Source organism: Salmo salar, chromosome 15 (genome assembly GCF_965601325.2).
Source record: "Salmo salar chromosome 15, fSalSal1, whole genome shotgun sequence".
Lineage (NCBI taxonomy): Eukaryota > Metazoa > Chordata > Actinopteri > Salmoniformes > Salmonidae > Salmo > Salmo salar.
In genome coordinates, this window is record NC_138305.1 from 79,009,069 (window position 1) to 79,027,419 (window position 18,351).

Sequence of the window (18,351 nt, forward strand, 5' to 3'; positions counted from 1 at the left end):
ATTCATCTTAAAATAGCTAGGTGAGACAACAACACATCACAACTGTATCAAGTACATTTTCCCTCAACAAAGTATTTATCAGTAAAGTCCGTGCTAGTGGGAAAAGAGAAGTGGAATTTTTTATTTTATTATTATTATTTTTATGGAGGCGCCAATCAGTTATTTAAGATACTTTCAGACTTTTTTGAAAGATGGGCAGGGTCTCGACTGTCCTGACTTTAGGGGGAAGATTGTTCCACCATTGTGGTGCCAGGACAGAGAATAGCTTTGACTGGTCTGAGTGGGAGATGGGAGGGCCAAGAGGGGTGGGAGGTCCAAGAGACCAGAGGTGGTGGAACGTAGTGCTCGGGTTGGGGTATAGGATTTGAGCATAGCCTGAAGGTAAGGAGGTGCAGTTCCCCTTGCTGCTCTGTAGGCAAGCATCAGGGTCTTGAAGATGATGCGAGTTTTGACTGGAAGCCAGGGGAGTGTGCGGAGGAGCGGGGTGACATGGAGGAACTTAGGAAGGTTAAACACAAGGTGGGCTGTGGCATTTTGGATAAGTGGCAGGGTTTTGATGGCACAAGCGGGGTGCCAAGCCGACAGAGAGTTGCAGGATTCTAGATGAGAGATGACAAGTGCCTGGTTTAGGACCTGTGCTGCTTCCTGGTCGTACTCTATGGATGTTGTAGAGCATAAACCTGCAGGAGGGAGTCACTGCTTTGATGTTTGCAGAGAACAACAGGGTGTTGTCCAGGGTCACACCAAGGTTCTTTGCACTCTGGGAGGGGGACACCGTGGAGTTGTCAACCGTAATGGAGAGGTCTTGGAGCGGGCAGGCCTTTCCTAGAAGGAAGAGCAGCTCAGTTTTGTCGAAGTTGAGCTTGAAGTTGTGGGCCGACATTCAAGCTGGGATGTCTTGAGTGTCATCCGCATAAAAATGATTGGAGAGACCATGTGAGGATATGACAGAGCCGAGTGACTTTGTGTAGAGAGAAAAGAGGAGGAGGGCCTAGAACCGAGCCCCACCAGTAGTGAGAGCACTTGGTGCAGACACAGATCCTGGTAGGAGCGACCTGCCAGGTAGGATGCAATCCTATCACATCTATTAAACTCTGTAACTGTTTTAAGTCACTATTGGCCTCATGGTGAAATCCCTGAGTGGTTTCCTTCCTCTCTGGCAACTGAGTTAGGAAGAGCGCCTGTATCTTTGTAGTGACTGGGTGTATTGATACACCATCCAAAGTGTAATTAATAACTTCACCATGCACAAAGGGATATTCAATGCCTGCTTTTTTTACCCATCTACTAACAGGTGCCCTTTTTGTCAGGCATTGGAAAACCTCTGTGGTCTTTGTGGTTGAAGCTGTGTTTGTAATTCACTTCTTGACTAAGGAACCTTATAGATAATTGTATGTGTGGGGTACAGAGATAAGGTAGTCTATCAAAAATCATGTTAAACACTTTTATTGCACACACATAGTTCATGCAAGTTATTAAGCACTGTTTTACTCCTGAACTTATTTAGGCTTGCCATAACAAAGGGGTTGAATACTTGTTGACCCTAAATTGAATTCATTTTAAATTCAGGCTGTAACAACAAAATGTGGAAAAAGTCAAAGGGTGTGAATACTTTCTGAAGGCATTGAAATTTGGCTTTAAAAGCTTTCCGCCTTAAAATCTCTGACCCCCAGGCAATGGCTCAGGAGAGACACTGTCTTCTGTGAAGTCGGCCCAAGAGAAATGTGTGTGTGTGTGTGTGTGTGTGCATGTGTGTGTGTGCCTGTGAATATCAGCCCTGTCTTTCTATAAGCCTATTTCCACTAACAGGGTTCAAATAGTATGGAAGCTTGGCAATCCCAGTATTTTATTTCAGGTCTGATATAGGCTAATGTATTAAATATTTTATCAATCCTGGTTAAAATAATCAAGAATATTATACTACTGGTTGTGCATTTACACACATTAAAGGCCAGTAGTTGGACATGTATTAGAAATGGAGAGAGGAGAAGACAGGAGAAAGAAGAAAATAGACACTGGAACTTACTCCTTTCATTCAAGTAGACATTGAGAAAGAGAGAATCTATATGTGTGTGTGTGTGTTTGCACTTGCACAGTGCCCCCCCACCCTCCCTCCCTCCCTCTTTTTCTCTCTTCTCTCTCTCTCTTTCTCTCTTTCTCTCTCTCGATCGCTCCGTCTCTGGGGAGGGGTAGGGAGTGGATCTCCAGATGCCCGGAGAGAAAACATCAAACGGGGGGATCATTAGTAAACCTCCTTCCTCCGACACTAGGGCTCCTCTCTTCCACAAACCAAACAAAAGCCTCCAAGACCCCAACTCTGCCACTCCAAACACTATTTCATGCTTTCTTCCATCTCTCTCTGTCTCCTTCTCTCTCACCCTTTATTCCTCTCTCTCCTCTGCACTCTCTCTTAATTTTCCTCCTACTCTGTCTCTCTCGTTCTTTCTTGTTAAAGAGAGTAGAAAGGTTAGGGGTCAAGGGTTAAAATGTCTCCGTTCAAGGTTGGCCCCTCGATTCAGGATCTTTCCTTGTTGTCAAGGTATCAATAAAAGGGAATGAACTCAGTTGAAGATATAATATGGATCACCAAAACCATTCTCAAGGATTCACACCAGATCTTGTTTCCTGTCCACTTTGACCCTTTTCAACAATGCAAAATACAAAAACAGAAGCGAGCCCTTCACCTGATAGAAAAAAAGCATAGTTTTCTTCTTCCAACCACCCGGCCCATAAAAATATACATGGAGAAGAGAGAGAGAGAGCGAGTGAGAAGAGAGAGATGGAAGGAAGGAAGGAAGGAAGGAAGGAAGGAAGGAAGGAAGGAAGGAAGGAAGGAAGGAAGGAAGGAAGGAAGGAAGGAAGGAAGGAAGGAAGGAAGGAAGGAAGGAAGGAAGGAAGGAAGGAAGGAAGGAAGGAAGGAAGGAAGGAAGGAAGGAAGGAAGGAAGGAAGGAAGGAAGGAAGGAAGGAAGGAGTTGCATACAGCTTGACCATCGTTGTGAGAGGAGACCGAGACACAGAGAGAGAGACAATGACAAATGGTTTGATGAAGAATGCAAAAGCCTAAGAAAGAAATTGAGAAACCTATCCAACCAAAAACACAGACATAAAAAAACTGAACCTACACCTTAACTATAGTGAACCACTAAAACACTACAGAAAAACACAAAGAAAAAAGAAAGAATAGCACGTCAGAAATTAGATCAATGGAATTTCGCAAGCCATATAATCTAAACACTTCTGGGAAAATAAGAACACACTAAAGAAACAACAACATGAAGAGCTATCTATCCAAAATGAAGATGTGTGGATAAACCACTTCTCCTATCTTTTTGGCCCTATAACAAAGAATAAACAGCAAAAACGTATACATAATCAATTACAAATCTTAGAATCAGCTATTAAAGACTACCATAACCAACTACAGGACAAAATACAAACCCTCCAACCCAAAAAGGCCTAAAGTGTTTATGGTATCCTAAATGAAATTATCAAATGTACAGACCACAAATTCAAACTGGTTATACTTAAACTATTTAACATCATCCTCAGCTCTGGCATCTTCCCCAATATTTTGAACCAAGGACTGATCTCTCCAATCCCATTTTTTTTTTTACAAATTCAACCCCAATAACTACTGTGGAATATGTGTCAATAGCAACCTCTGGAAAATCCTCTGCATTGTCATTGAAATCAGACTCCTACATTTCCTCAGTGAAAACAATGTCCTGAGCAAATGTCAAAATGGCTTTTTACCAATTTACTGTACTACATACCATGCATTCACCCTGCACACCGTAATTGACAAACAAATAAATAAAAACAAATGCACCGTCTCATGCTTTGATGATAAAAAATAAGCTTTTGACTCAATTTGGCCCCCATGGTCTGCTATATAAATTGATGAAAAGCGGTGTTAGGGGAAAAAACATACAATATTATGAAATCAATGTACACAAACAACAAGTGTGCAGTTAAAATTGGCAAAAACACACAGATTTCTTTCCTCAGGGCCGTGGGGTGAGACAGGGATGCAGCTTGAGCCCCACCCTCTTCAACATGTACACTGATTATACAAAACAGTAAGGATACAGGCTCTTTCCATGACATAGACTGACCAAGTGAATCCAGGAGAAAGCTATGATCCCTTATTGATGTCACTTGTTAAATCCACTTCAATCAGTTAAAGAAGTATGTTTAAGCCATTAACACAATTGAGACATGGATTGTGTTTGTGTGCCATTCAGCCTCTGAAAGACTGAAAGACACAAAAAGCGCCTTTGAACGGGGTAAGTAGCAATTCAATATTAGGATGGTGTTCCTAATGTTTAGTATACTCAGTGTATATCAATGAATTGGCTAGGGTACTAGAACAGTCTGTAGCATCCGGCCTCACCCTACTCAACTCTGAAGTCAAATGTCTATTGTTTACGGATGATCTGGTGCTTCTGTCCTCAACCAAGGAGGGCCTACAGCAGCACCTAGATCCTTTGCACAGGTTCTGTCAGACCTGGGCCTTGACAGTAAATCTCAGCAAGACAACAATAATGGTGTTCCAAAAAAGGTCCAGTTGCCAGGACTACAAATTCCATCTAGACACCGTTGCCTCGGAACACATAAAAAACTATACTTAACTTGGCCTAAACATCAGCACCTCAGGTAACTTCCACAAAGCTGTGAATGATCTGAGAGACAAGGCAAGAAGAGGCTTCTACGCCATCAAAAGGAACATCAAATTTGACATCCCAATTAGGATCTGGCTAAAAATACTTTAATCAGTCATAGAACCCATGGCCCTCTATGGTTGTGAGGTCTGGGGTCCACTCACCAACCAAAAATGTACAAAATGTGACAAACACCTAATTGAGAATTCTGCAAAAACATCCTCTGTGTACAATGTAAAACACCAAATAATGCATGCAGAGCAGAACTAGGACGATACCCGCTAATGATCAAAATCCAGAAAAGAGAGTTAAATTCTACAACCACCTAAAGGAAGCAACAGCCAAACTTTACATCACCTACAGAGAGATTAACCTAGAGAGAAGAGCTCCCTATTGGTTCTGGGGCTCTGTTTACAAATGCAAACAGAACCCACAGAGCCCCAAAACAACAACACCATTAGACCCAATCAAATCATGAGAAAACAAAAAGAGAATTACACTGCCACACTGATCCTCAACACAGGTGCCCTTCAGGGGTGCGTGCTCAGTCCCCTCCTGTACTCCCTGTTCCCCCATGACTGCATGGCCAAGCAAGACTCCAACGCCATCATTAAGTTTGCCGACGACACAACAGTGGTAGACCTGATCACCGACAACGATGAGACAGCCTATAGGGAGGAGGTCAGAGACCTGACAGTGTGGTGCCAGGATAACAACCTCTCCCTCAACGTGATCAAGACAAAGGAGATGATCGTGGACTACAGGAATAGGAGGGCCGAGCACGCCTCCATTCTCATCAACTGGGCTGTAGTGGAGCACGTCGAGAGCTTAAGTTCCTTGGTGTCCACATCACTAACAAACTTTCATGGTCCAAACACACCAAGACAGTTGCATCAACTGCTCGGCCTCCAACCACAAGGCACTACAGAGGGTAATGCGTACGGCCTAGTACATCACTGGGGCCAAGCTTCCTCCCATCCAGGACCTCTATACCAGGCAGTATCAGAGGAAGGCCCTAAAAATTGCCAGACTCCAGCCACCCTAATCACAGACTGTTCTCTCTGCTAATGCATTGCAAACGGTACCGGAGCGTCAAGTCTAAGTCCAAAAGGCTTCTTAATAACTACTACCCCCAAGCCATAAGACTCCTGAACAGGTAATCAAATGGCTACCCAGACTATTTGCATTGACCCCCCCCACCCCCTACCTATTCTCTGTGTATTATCTATGCATAGTCACTTTACCCCTACCTACATGTATATATTACCTCAATTACCTCGACTAACCTGTGACCCCGCACATTGACTCTGTACCGGTACACCCTGTATATAGCCTCGCTACTGTTATTCTATTGTTGCTCTTTAACTATTTGTTATTTTTCTATTTTCTTGTTTTTAATTTTTTAATTTTTTGCTACAGTTTATTATAGTAAATACTTTCTTAACACTTATTTTTCTTAAAACTGCATTGTTGGTTAAGGGCTTGTAAGTAAGCATTTCACTGTAAGGTCTACACCTGTTGTATTCGGCGCATGTGACAAATAAAATGTGATTTGATTTTACACATTGGAAATAATGAATCCAAAAACTGGAATGCTGTCCGGCCCTAAACAGAGAGTACACAGTGTCAGAATACTTGACCACTCTGACTGACCCAAAATTAAGAAACGCTTTGACTATGTACAGACTCAGTGAGTATAGCCTTGCTGTTCATAGAGGTTGCCATAGATAGTAGACCTGGCTTTCAAGAAAAGACAGGCTATATGCACACTGTCCACAAAATGAGGTGGAAACTGAACTGCACCTCCTAACCTCTGCCAATTGTGCAACGATATAAGAGAGACATATTTCCCTCAGATTACACAGACCCACAAATAATTGTAAAGCAATTTAAATGTTGATAAACTCCCATATCTGTTAAGTAAAATACCACAGTGTGCCATCACAGCAGCAAGATTTGTGACCTGTTGCCATGCGAAAAGGGCAAGCATTGGAGCACAAGCACCATTGTAAATACAACCTATATTTATCTGTTCACTTTATTTTCCCTTTTGTATTTAAACTATGTGCATATTGTCACAACACTGTACACAGCCAACAATATAACATTTGAAATGCCTCTTTTCTTTTGATACTTTTTCACTTGCTTTGGCAATTTAAACATGTTTCCCATGCCAATAAAGCCCATTTGAATGTAAATGAGAAGGAGAGAGAGGACTAGAGAGAGAGACATAAAGAGAGAGAGAGAGAGAGAGAGAGAGAGAGAGAGAGCAATGACAAAAGGCTTCTTCCTTCCTGCTCGCACCGCATGTGTTGCGCTCTGCATCAACACCCACTCATATTAGGCGGATATTGATTTGAGGTTTGTTTGGGGCCGGGATGGGGGGGATTGAGGAGGAGGAGCGTAGAGGGAGGAAGAGGGTAGTAGAGGAGGTTGGTGCTGTAATTGTACACTAGATGCTCTCCTCTCTGGCGACATGGGGGGGAGCAGTGTGAGGGAGTGGGTAAAGAGGAGGGAGTGGGTGTTAATGCGAGGCGAGAAAACTCCCCCATACTCCGATGGGAGTAGTGTTCAAAGGTACCTACAGGGTAAAGAGAGAGAGAGAGAGGGAGAGGTGAAGTGAGAGGAAGAGTGTGTGTTTGTGTTTCTGTGAAAGAGAGTAGAGAGAGATGGGAAAATGCAGGGCAGAGACATGATGCACTGAACTAAAGAAGAACGAAGGCTACCTAAGATTTGTGATGAAAGGAGGACGGAAGCTTGACTTTCCCTTGACTCTGACTGCTCCTCTTTGACTGTGAGGTTTGGAACATTCATTCTAATAAGTAATAGCACAACCAAAGGCTTTGTGTGATGACTGACGTGAGCAATAGAGAGAGAGCGAGAGATGGGGGAGAGAGAGAGACAGAAAAGAGGGAATACAAGATAGAATGTTAGGAATAGTGTGGAAGAAAGAGCGAAAGAGCAACATAATTCCCTCTCCCCACACGCATACATACGCACCTCTCTCAACCGTGTACTCAGGTACGTAAAGAAAAGAGCAGGAGACAGATAGGTAAACCTCTGTGTACTTGGAGGCCCTAACTGACCACTATGTGTGTGCGTGACTGTTCACAGATAACCTTCTAGGCAAGAGGAGAGCCTACTCCCCCAACAGCAGCAGCAAGTGCCCCTCGGACATCAAGAAGTCGCGCAGCGTTTCCCCCAAAGGTAAGATTGCACTGTGTGTGTGATGTTACCGATGTGTTGAAATATGTCCATTTTTTTTAAAGGAACGTTGGCGGACAAAGAAACGTGAGAGAAGGATAGAGGAGAGGAGGAATAGAGAGCAGAAGAGGGAGAGGAGGAGTGGAGCTTCATTGATTTACAGAAAGTGTGAGCTGGTGTTGAGTGACAGCATGGGGTCAGTGTTACAGTGAGGTTAGCCGCCGTGCGCACACACACACACAGTACATGTGCACACACACGTGACACATTCTCAGTTTCCCTATCACACTCAGCCCATTGCTCTCTCATACATTCACAAGCCACATACACACACACACACACACACACACACACACACACACACACACACACACACACACACACACACACACACACACACACACACACACACACACACACACACACACACACACACACACACACACACAGTCTGTGTGTTCACCATAGTCAGTGAGAGTTGGGAATGCCATTAGGAATTGCCACTTCCTTTCCTCTCTTATCCAGCCGCTTCCCTCCCATTTAATTTCTCCCTTGTGTGGAATGAAACTGGGATCCCTGTGAGGAGCCGGCATGTTCACCCTGTCTTGTCTCCGGGGTCCTGGGGAAGACTTCCTCAGTCACTGATGCATTGTACAGCAGGCAAAGCCAAGGGCAGCCCACTCCTATCCTGCAACATCTCTAGGGGGCCACAAATTACATGCATGCACACATGAGAAGACAGCACATGCCACGCACATACAGAAACAGCGCAACACACACACATACACACATGCACACATGCACACACACTGTGCAAAACGATCTTAGTTAGCTAAAACTTTAAAATGTAAATGCTTCAAACTTAGAAAGGACCTTGTGTCATTGAGTAGATTAAAAATATTTATTTTGACATAATGTAATATTACATCCCAAATGGAGCCCTGCTCATAGTGCACTTTGATCAGAGCCCTATGGGCCCCGGTCAAAAGGAATGCACTATATAGGGAATTGGATGCCATTTAGGACGTCAATGTGATGTTGAGGTGTATGTTAAGTAGAGTGGATTTCTGTGCCGTGTTCGGTGACCTTTGCCTTCTGTATGACCTCTGACCTAGCAAAGCCCTGACTGAGGCCACATCAATTAGAGCCTCCACTTACAGACACTACAGCCACTCTGTGTGTATGAGTGTGCGTACATGTGCATGTGAACGTGCATGTGCGTGTATGTGAGAATGCGTGTGTGTGTGAGTGTGTGTGTGTGTGTGTGTGTGTGTGTGTGTGTGTGTGTGTGTGTGTGTGTGTGTGTGTGTGTTTGACTCTGCATCAGGAGAGGTGGATTAACTAAGATTTAGAACACTGCTGAGCTAATGTCTCAGCCCTCTGAGCCACATCCACACCCAAACACTGACGCCACACAGGGTCGTGTGGGAGGGAGTGTGTGTGAGGGTGTGATTCTATGTGTGTGTGTGTGTGTGTGTGTGTGTGTGTGTGTGTGTGTGTGTGTGGGCGTGCGTGTGTGTGTGTCTGTGTTTATGTGTGTCTCACCTGAAGGGTGAATATAAGGCATTAATGACCCATGGAAACAGAAAACGGAGAGATAAAGAGATAGATGGGGGGCTGAGAAAGAGAGAGAGAGAGAGAAAGAGAGAGAGACAGAGTTTTGGTTTGGCACACTGACTGTTTTTCTGTCTTTGGCGGAGTTGGCACCTGAGCAGAGCTTATAGAGAGAGAAATGCAGACGGGCAGAGACAAGTAGTTTGCACACATACACACACACGCACACACACACACACACAGACACACACACACACACACACACACACACACACACACACACACACACACACACTTGCGTCATAAGACACAATCATACAGGCACTAATATACTAAGACAATCATGCAAATAACACTTTGTGCATAGGTATAAACAAATGTGTTTGCATGCCCGCCCGCACACACACCTTAGGGTCCCTGGGTGGGTGGAATAGTTGGAACTTGGCAGAGTTATTGGCGGAGTTATTCTCCCCCTTCCCCCTCCCCTTCCTTCTTCTCTTCCCCCCCCCCCCCCCCCCCCCCCCCACACACACACACACACACACACACACACACACACACACACACACACCACCACCACGCCACTCCTTCCCACCTGCCCGGGTACAGGCTCAGGTTTCAATGAGGAGATGGTAAAAATAATGCCTTCCTTGTCACCCTCCCCCTCAAACGCCAACCACCTCCACCCTCCCTCCCCTCTCTCTCCTAAACCTCTTCCCTCCTTTACCTCCTCCTCTTTTCCTCTACTCCCAGTATCATAGAGAGAGAGAGAGGTGGGGAAGGAGGTGGAGGGGGGAAGAGAGAGATGGGGGAGAGAGGAAAGAGAGGAGAAAAAAGAAGCGACAGAGAGAGGAAAGCGCATATCACAGCCCCTTTTTACACCCAAAGTACAGCGATATCACACCACACACACACACACACACACACACACACACACACACACACACACACACACACACACACACACACACAAGCACACGCACATACATACATTTATACTCAAGAAACAACTATGTATTTATATAAGATCAGAGTGACTTCTACATTAGCCCTCACCAAACTCATTATACAGAACACTGTCGAAATTTGTGACAGGCACACATGTTTTTTTTTAGGTTAGCTAGGTGGCTAGGCTATGGGTTAAGGATAGGGTTAGGGCTAGGGGTTAGGTTTAGTTAACATGCTAGCTAAGTACTTAAAGGGTTAAGGTTAGGATTAGCTGACATGCTAGCTAAGTAGTTCAAAAGAAGTAAGTAGTTGAAAAGTTGCTAAATTAGCTAAAGTTGTCCATCATGTGATTCGAACACGCAACGTTTGGGTTGCTAAACATTCACATTATACGCCCACCCTTTTTCCCCGACTAACCTCCCTCCTATCGTTTCCGTCTTAAGTAACCTACTGCCTTCATCTATGATTGAAATGCACTGTATGCAAAGTCATGTGGTGGACACACGTCATTTTTCTTTTCGTGTGTCTGTCACAAATTTTTGCGTTAGTTATTTGTGTTTATTTCCCAATAATTTGTGATAGTGGGTTGCATTATACTATTGAGTACATAGTAAGCCTTTTTGATATATATTTGGTGAATGTCTGACCCATTGTTTGTTGATGGACTATAATTATTTATGAAGAGTCTTTGTTTTGAAGAAAGATAACTTTGGATTGAGCACCTTGTTTTGGTATTTTCTTAGTTCAGGGTGAGATAGTGGTGAGTTTTTAGTTCATGGTGAGATAGTGGTCAGTTTTTAGTTCATGGTGAGATAGTGGTGAGTTTTTAGTTTATGGTGAGATAGCGGTGAGTTTTTAGTTCATGGTGAGATAGTGGTGAGTTTTTAGTTCATGGTGAGATAGTGGTGAGTTTTTAGTTCATGGTGAGATAGTGGTGAGTTTTTAGTTCATGGTGAGATGGTGGTGAGTTTTTAGTTCATGGTGAGGTAGTGGTGAGGTAGCCCTTTACACTCACAGACCCTGTCATCCCGTATACAGTTTGAAAATGGCAGATTTGGTCACTGATAAGCGCCTAAATTGTAACTCAGTGGCTGTACAGTGACATACAGTAACTTACTATATATGAAGTCAGAGCTCAGGCTCTTCACTTTACAGCACTGTGTGGGATTCAACTGACAGCCATTTTAAAAGTGTGTACCACACGCAACAAAAAGATGCCCCCATCCCTCCCGCTAACTGGGATACGTTAATGCTGTTAATCGAGATGAGTCGATGTGTTCTGAAAGATGAGACTTTGAGGATTATAATAAATAACACTTTGATATTATACAAGCAAACCACACACCCGTGAGTCCAAATGTGCACTTCACATTTCCATATTTGAAAACTCATTTAATTTACAGCATCAACATTTATGATCGCAATGTTTGACGTACAGTTACAAGGAATGACGTGTCATACCCTGGGTTGTCCTGAACAGAATGAGCCAATGTTTGTCGCATTGTGAAGAAAATTAGTAGCAGAACATGCACTTGACGCACTCATGATTCCAGTGGTGGGAAAAGTACACAATTTTCATACTTGAGCAAAAGTAAAGGTACCTTAATAGAAAATTACTCAAGTAAAAGTGAAAGTAACCCAGTAAAATATTAATTGAGTAAAAGTTTTTGGTTTTAAATATACTTATGTATCAAAAGTAAAAGTAAAAGCACCACTTTCTTTTTTATCTCTTTTTACAGCTAGCCAGAGACACACTCCAACACTCCAACATAATTTACAAACGAAGTATGTGTGTTTAGTGAGTCCACTAGATCAGAGGCAGTAGGGATAACCAGGGATGTTCTCTTCATAAGTACAGTTGAAGTCGGAAGTTTACATACACCTTAGCCAAATAGATTTAAACTCAGTTTTCACAATTTCTGACATTTAATCCTAGTAAAAACGGTCTTAGATCAGATAGGATCACGACTTTATTTTAAGAATGTGAAATGTCAGAATAATAGTAGAGAGAATGATTTATTTCAGCTTTTATTTCTTTCATCACATTCCCAGTGGATCAGAAGTTTACATACACTCAATTAGTATTTGGTAGCATTGCCTTTAAATTGTTTAACTTCGGTCAAACATTTTGGATAGCCTTCCATAATCTTCCCACAATAAGTTGGGTGAATTTTGGCCCATTCCTCCTGACAGAGCTGGTGTAACTGAGTCAGGTTTGTAGGCCTCCTTGCTCGCACACCCTTTTTCAGTTCTGCCCACAAAATTTCTATAGGATTGAGGTCAGGGCTTTGTGATGGCCACTCCAATACCTTGACTTTGTTGTTTTTAAGCCATTTTGCCACAACTTTGGAAGAATGCTTGGGGTCATTGTCCATTTGGAAGACTCATTTGCAACCACGCTTTAACTTCCTTACTGATGTCTTGAGATATTGTTGCGATCAAATCAAATTTCAAATCAAATGTATTTATATAGCCCTTCTTACATCAGCTGATATTTCAAAGCGCTGTACAGAAACCCAGCCTAAAACCCCAAACAGCAAGCAATGCAGGTGTAGAAGCACATCATTTTCCTTCCTCATGATGCCATCTATTTTGTGAAGTGCACCAGTCCCTCCTGCAGCAAAGCATCCCCACAACATGATGCTGCCAACCCCGTGCTTCACGGTTGGGATGGTGTTATTCGGCTTGCAAGTCTCCCCTTTTTATCAATTGTAGGAAAAAAATACTTGTTTCATGCACAAAGTAGATGTCCTAACCGACTTGCCAAAACTATAGTTTGTTAATGAGAAATTTGTGGAGTGGTTGAAAAACGAGTTTTAATGACTCCAACCTAAGTGTATGTAAACTTCCGACTTCAACTGTATGTGAATTCAACCGGTTTCCTGTCCTGCTAGGCATTCAAAATGTAACAAGTACTTTTGGGTGTCAGGGAAAAATGTATGGAGTAAAAAGAACAATTGTCACGCTCGTCGTAAGAATGAGGAGACCAAGGCGCAGTGTGCATAGAGTTCCACATGTTTAATAAAGGAAACTCACCAAAACAATACAGAACAAACAAAACATGAAGTCATGGAGTGCATAACCTGCACCTACACATAAACAAGATCCCACAACTTGAGGGAAAAAGGGCTGCCTAAGTATGGTTCCCAATCAGAGACAACGATGGACAGCTGCCTCTGATTGGAAACCACACTCAGCCAAAACAAAGAAATAGAAAAACTAGATTGCCCACCCTGACCTAACCAAACTAGAGGAAAATAAACATCTCTAAGGTCAGGGTGTGACAGTACCCTCCAACCCAACGTGGTGTGGACTCCCGGCAGCAAAGCTGAACCTATAGGGGAGGGTCCGGGTGGGCATCTATACTTGGTGGCGGCTCTGGTTAAGGGCGTAGCCCCCACTCCACCCGCTGATCCCCCAGCTTCTGTGTCGCCGGAGGAACCAGACCGTGGATCATCGCCGTAGGCTCTGAACTGCCGACCGCCGCTGAAGACTCCGGACTGCAGACCGTCGCTGGAGGCTCCGGACCGGGGGATGTCGCTGGAGGCTCTGGACCGGGGGACGTTGCTGGAGGCTCCGTGCCATGTATTGTCACTACAGGTTCCGCACCATGGATCATCACTGGAGGCTTCGTGCCATGGATTATCACTGGAGGCTTTGTGCCATGGGTCATCCCTACAGGCTCCGGGCCATGGATCATCACTGGAGGCTTCGTGCCATGGATCATCCCTACAGGCTCCGGGCCATGGTTCATCACTGGAGGCTTCGTGCCATGGATTATCACTGGAGGCTTCGGGCCATGGATCATCACTGGAGGCTTCCTACGTGGAGCCGGAATAGGTCTCACCGGACTGGGGAGACGCACTGGAGACTGGGTGCGCAGAGCAGGCACAGGGTATTCTGGGCCGTGGAGGCGCACTGGAGGTCTGGAGCTTAGGGCTGGCACAACCCGTCCTGGCTGGATGCTTGCTTTAGCCCGGCAAGGGTGGAGTGCTGGCACAGGACAAACTGGGCACAGGGAGTTGGCTCAGGTCTCCACCCTGACTCTGCCAAACACCCCGTGGGGGGGCTGCCTCTCAGGCTTCCTTCGTTGCCGTGCCTCCCGATCTCGTCGCTGTTCCTCCCTCGCTGCTTCCACCTGTTCCCATGGGACGCGATCCCTTCCGGCCTGGATCTCCTCCCACGTCCAGGATCCTTTGCCATCCAGGATGTCCTCCCATGTCCACCTCGTCTTCCCCGTAGGCGCACGCTGCTTGGTCTTCTTGTGGTGGGATCTTCTGTCACGCTCGTCGTAAGAATGAGGAGACCATGGCGCAGCGTGCATAGAGTTCCACATGTTTAATAAAGGAAACTCACCAAAACAATACAGAACAAACGAAACAAAACGTGACGTCATGGCGTGTATAACCTGCACCTACACATAAACAAGATCCCACAACTCAAGGAGGGAAAAGGGGCTGCCTAAGTATGGTTTCCAATCAGAGACAACGATGGCCTCTGATTGGAAACCACACTCAGCCAAAACAAAGAAATAGAAAAACTAGAATGCCCACCCCACATCACATCCTGACCTAACCAAACTAGAGGAAAATAAACGTCTCTAAGGTCAGGGCGTGACAACAATATTTTATTTTGGAATGTAGTGAAGTAAAAGAAAAGTTGTCAAAAATATAAATAGTAGAGTACAGATACCCCCAAAAAACAACTTAAGTAGTACTTTAAACTATTTTTACTTAAGTACTTTACACCACTACATGACTCCATTTTATGTGCACCAAAATTACAATCTGTTTGTCTGAAGTGTCTTGTGAAAGCCTAACACTGTAAGATTGTATTTTATAACTTAACTTGTCAGGTTGGCAATAGAATTAGCTTTCAAATGATGTCTACCTGACCCAGATTGTGATTGATAATGGAAAGTTTGGGGAAACAGTAATTGTGTGATGTGAGGAGGCAGGGCTGTGTTCCAAACAAAAAACTACAATCAAATCAAACTTTATTTGTCACATGTGGCGAATACAACAAGTGTAGACCTTACCTTGAAATGCTTACTTACAAGCCCTTAACCAACAGTGCAGTTCAAGAAGAGTTAAGAAAATATTTACCAAATAAACTAAAGTAAAAAATAATAAAAAGTAACAATAACGAGGCTATATACAAGGGGTGTCGGTACCGAGTCAGTGTGCAAGGGTACGGCTAGTTGAGGTAATTTGTACATGTAGGTAGTGGTGAAGTGACTATGCATAGATAATAAACTGTGAGTAGCAGCAGTGTACAAAAAATACAATAAATATTTTTTTCTGTTGCACCTACCCCAACATTTCTGTTAATATTCGTATTATGTTACTGAATGTATCCCGAGTATTTTCACATTTTATTATAAACAAATGCGGCATAAATAACAGTATATAAAAAAATGCACATAAATTCAACAGTTTAATGTTTGGATTCAGTCTCATGTCAGGTGAACTGTTTTGTCCTCACCTTTGGTCTGATAATTTCCCCATAATCTCCAAACGGTTCCCCTTTCAATTGCTACCATGATTTTGCATATACTTTCTATATTTATTTTGTTAGAAACATTTCAATTTGACCCTATCCATATAGGCCAATTTCCACGAGTGTAAAGGGTTAATGGTAAGATAGTTGTGAGCCAGTGGTGTGTTAGTGGTGAGGTAATGGTGAGATAATGATGAGCGAATGAGATAGTGATGACTTAGTAGTGTGACAGTGGCGAGTTAGTGGCAAGGTAATGAGATTGTGTTGAGTTACTGGTTCGAATCCCTGAGCCGACTAGTTGAAAAATCTGTTGATGTGCTCTTGAGCAATGCACTTAACCCTAGTTGCTCTGGATAATAATGTCTGCTAAATGACTCAAATGTAGATGGTAAGCTAACTCTCTTCCTGACCCCCCTACAGAGAAATCCCACACCCCTGTGCTGGAGGGGGGCGGCCACAGTCACATGACCCCGGAGGAGCACTACAGGCGGATGATGTCAGCGCTGAACGAGCAGGGCGAGGAGCAGCAGCAGCGCCTCTACCAGCTGGCCAACAACATGGGCCTGCCCAGCCATGGTAAGACTCGTGTGTGTTACCTACAGTATATACAGTTGTGCACTTCATTTGACCAAGACCCAGAGTGGGACCTCCCAAAATAACTGTGTGTGTCTAGGGGGGGGGGGGGGTGAGGGGGGTGACATGCTGTCCGACTCAGAGTCTGGTCATCCTCTAAAACAGGGTTTGTTATATCAGCACTTCAGGATTCAGTCAGCGTACTAAACTGCACATGACACACACTTTATCTTGGCCTGACACACACCTAACCCTACTCGACCACTACCACTAGTAACCCTGGGGTTGTAGCCTTTCCCGTGTGGCGTCTGTCTGTGTGTGTGCCACCCTCCCAGTGTAAATCTCCAGCATGGACACTGCTGACATTTCTATTTGGGGTGCCAGTCCACCCAATGTCACTCTGGGTGATTTGTGACCGACGCTGCGTTCCGTTGTAAACAATGCTCCCCACCAGCATGCACGGACGCCGCCGCTATCGATCCGCCGCTCACTCATTGGCTGCCAGCCAACCTTGTAAATCTCCATAGGAACCACGCATCTTTTTTCTTTCTTTTTGTTCTGAGGTTGAAATGTAAAAGGCACTAACTTATGGTACAATTAATTCACTGGGTTGGAACTGGAAAGATGGAAGAATCCTCATAAAGAAGAATTATCACCTCAAAAAATAAAAAAGTCCCCTAATTGTATTTTTTATGTGACGGGGTGTATTTTCATTTCACTGCCCCTTTAAACTTGCGGGGCATCAATTGTTAACCTTTCCTACATTTTTAAAATAATGTGTCATTAACCTTTTGACACGTCTCAACATAGGGGTGCATATGCTCAAACCGGTGTGATTAGAATGCTTATTTAGAACGTCCAGTTTCAATTGACGCAACAGTCAGTGTTTGAGCTGGCCACACTGTATTTTCACAGAAACATTTTGCACAAACACAGTCCTTACAAAGTTATGCCCTGAATGTGACCAGTTTATTTATGAATGCAATGTTCAGACATTCACAGAAGTAGCGACAGCATAACACAATCATCCAAACCGGAAAATGTAGGTAACATTAGTCCTAGCGCTAACTGAGGAAAGATTGATGTAACACAAGTGGTAATATTTAGCTAACTCTCGGCTGACAGTAACCATGCATTGGCTAATAGCAATTACTATTTACAATTCATCACATCACGGGTGAGCTCACCATTGATCAAAATAATTGAGTAAAATACTTTCTAAAAATTGAAGGTAATCCAACGATGGGAAGTTTGTGCCCGCCGCCATGTTTGTTTTTTCGCATCAACCAAAGATAAGAATAGGAGACAAGATGAGTTTGGTCTGTTTGCAGTATGCATGTTGAAGGGGGTATGTCGTCTACCATCATTCACTTCCCTTCATTCACTTCTGGAAGTTTACTCGAAAGATGAGTGAACCATCCCTTCACCTCATTTTGGTCTGACAGATGTTTACGTGACACCAAGAATGCATTTTATAATGTCAACAAACATGGTGCCACACATAGCTGGCAAATAGCTTAGCATTAGCTCATCATAATCAGTACAACCTTCAAAAAAAGTATTTTACACACATCATATGTATCCATTACAATCTACGCAAGAATCAGAATGCATGATTTGTTACCAGTACTTGAAAACATGTGAATAAAACAGTAAATACACTATGCTCCATACCAACATACGGTATGCTACCATAGAAAAGACAACACGATATACAGAAAATAAGGCACTTACTTTGATAGGAACGCACACATGTCCAAAGTTATTAGCTATTTGCAAGGAAAACAACAATGAAGGCCATGCGAGCGCCAGACTGAAAATGTGCCAGGGGCAAAAAGTTTGGGGAAGTGCTTGGGCTCTCTTCAAAGAGAGATGTTCTCTCGGCTCAGTAAAGCCTCAAACATAAATTGT

The 18,351-nt window shown here is 43.8% G+C and overlaps 1 protein-coding gene across 5 annotated transcripts in view; it reads left to right on the top strand.

Moving 5' to 3' along the window:
- Positions 1 to 18,351, top strand: part of samd11 (sterile alpha motif domain containing 11) — a 90,498-nt gene that overhangs the window by 49,556 nt on the left and 22,591 nt on the right. For all 5 annotated transcript variants that reach the window (XM_014146020.3, XM_014146019.3, XM_014146018.3 and 2 more), the window contains exons 5-6: positions 7,777 to 7,869; positions 16,288 to 16,443. In XM_014146020.3, the coding sequence (XP_014001495.2) occupies positions 7,777 to 7,869; positions 16,288 to 16,443 (249 nt within the window). The remainder of the gene's footprint in view (positions 1 to 7,776; positions 7,870 to 16,287; positions 16,444 to 18,351) is intronic.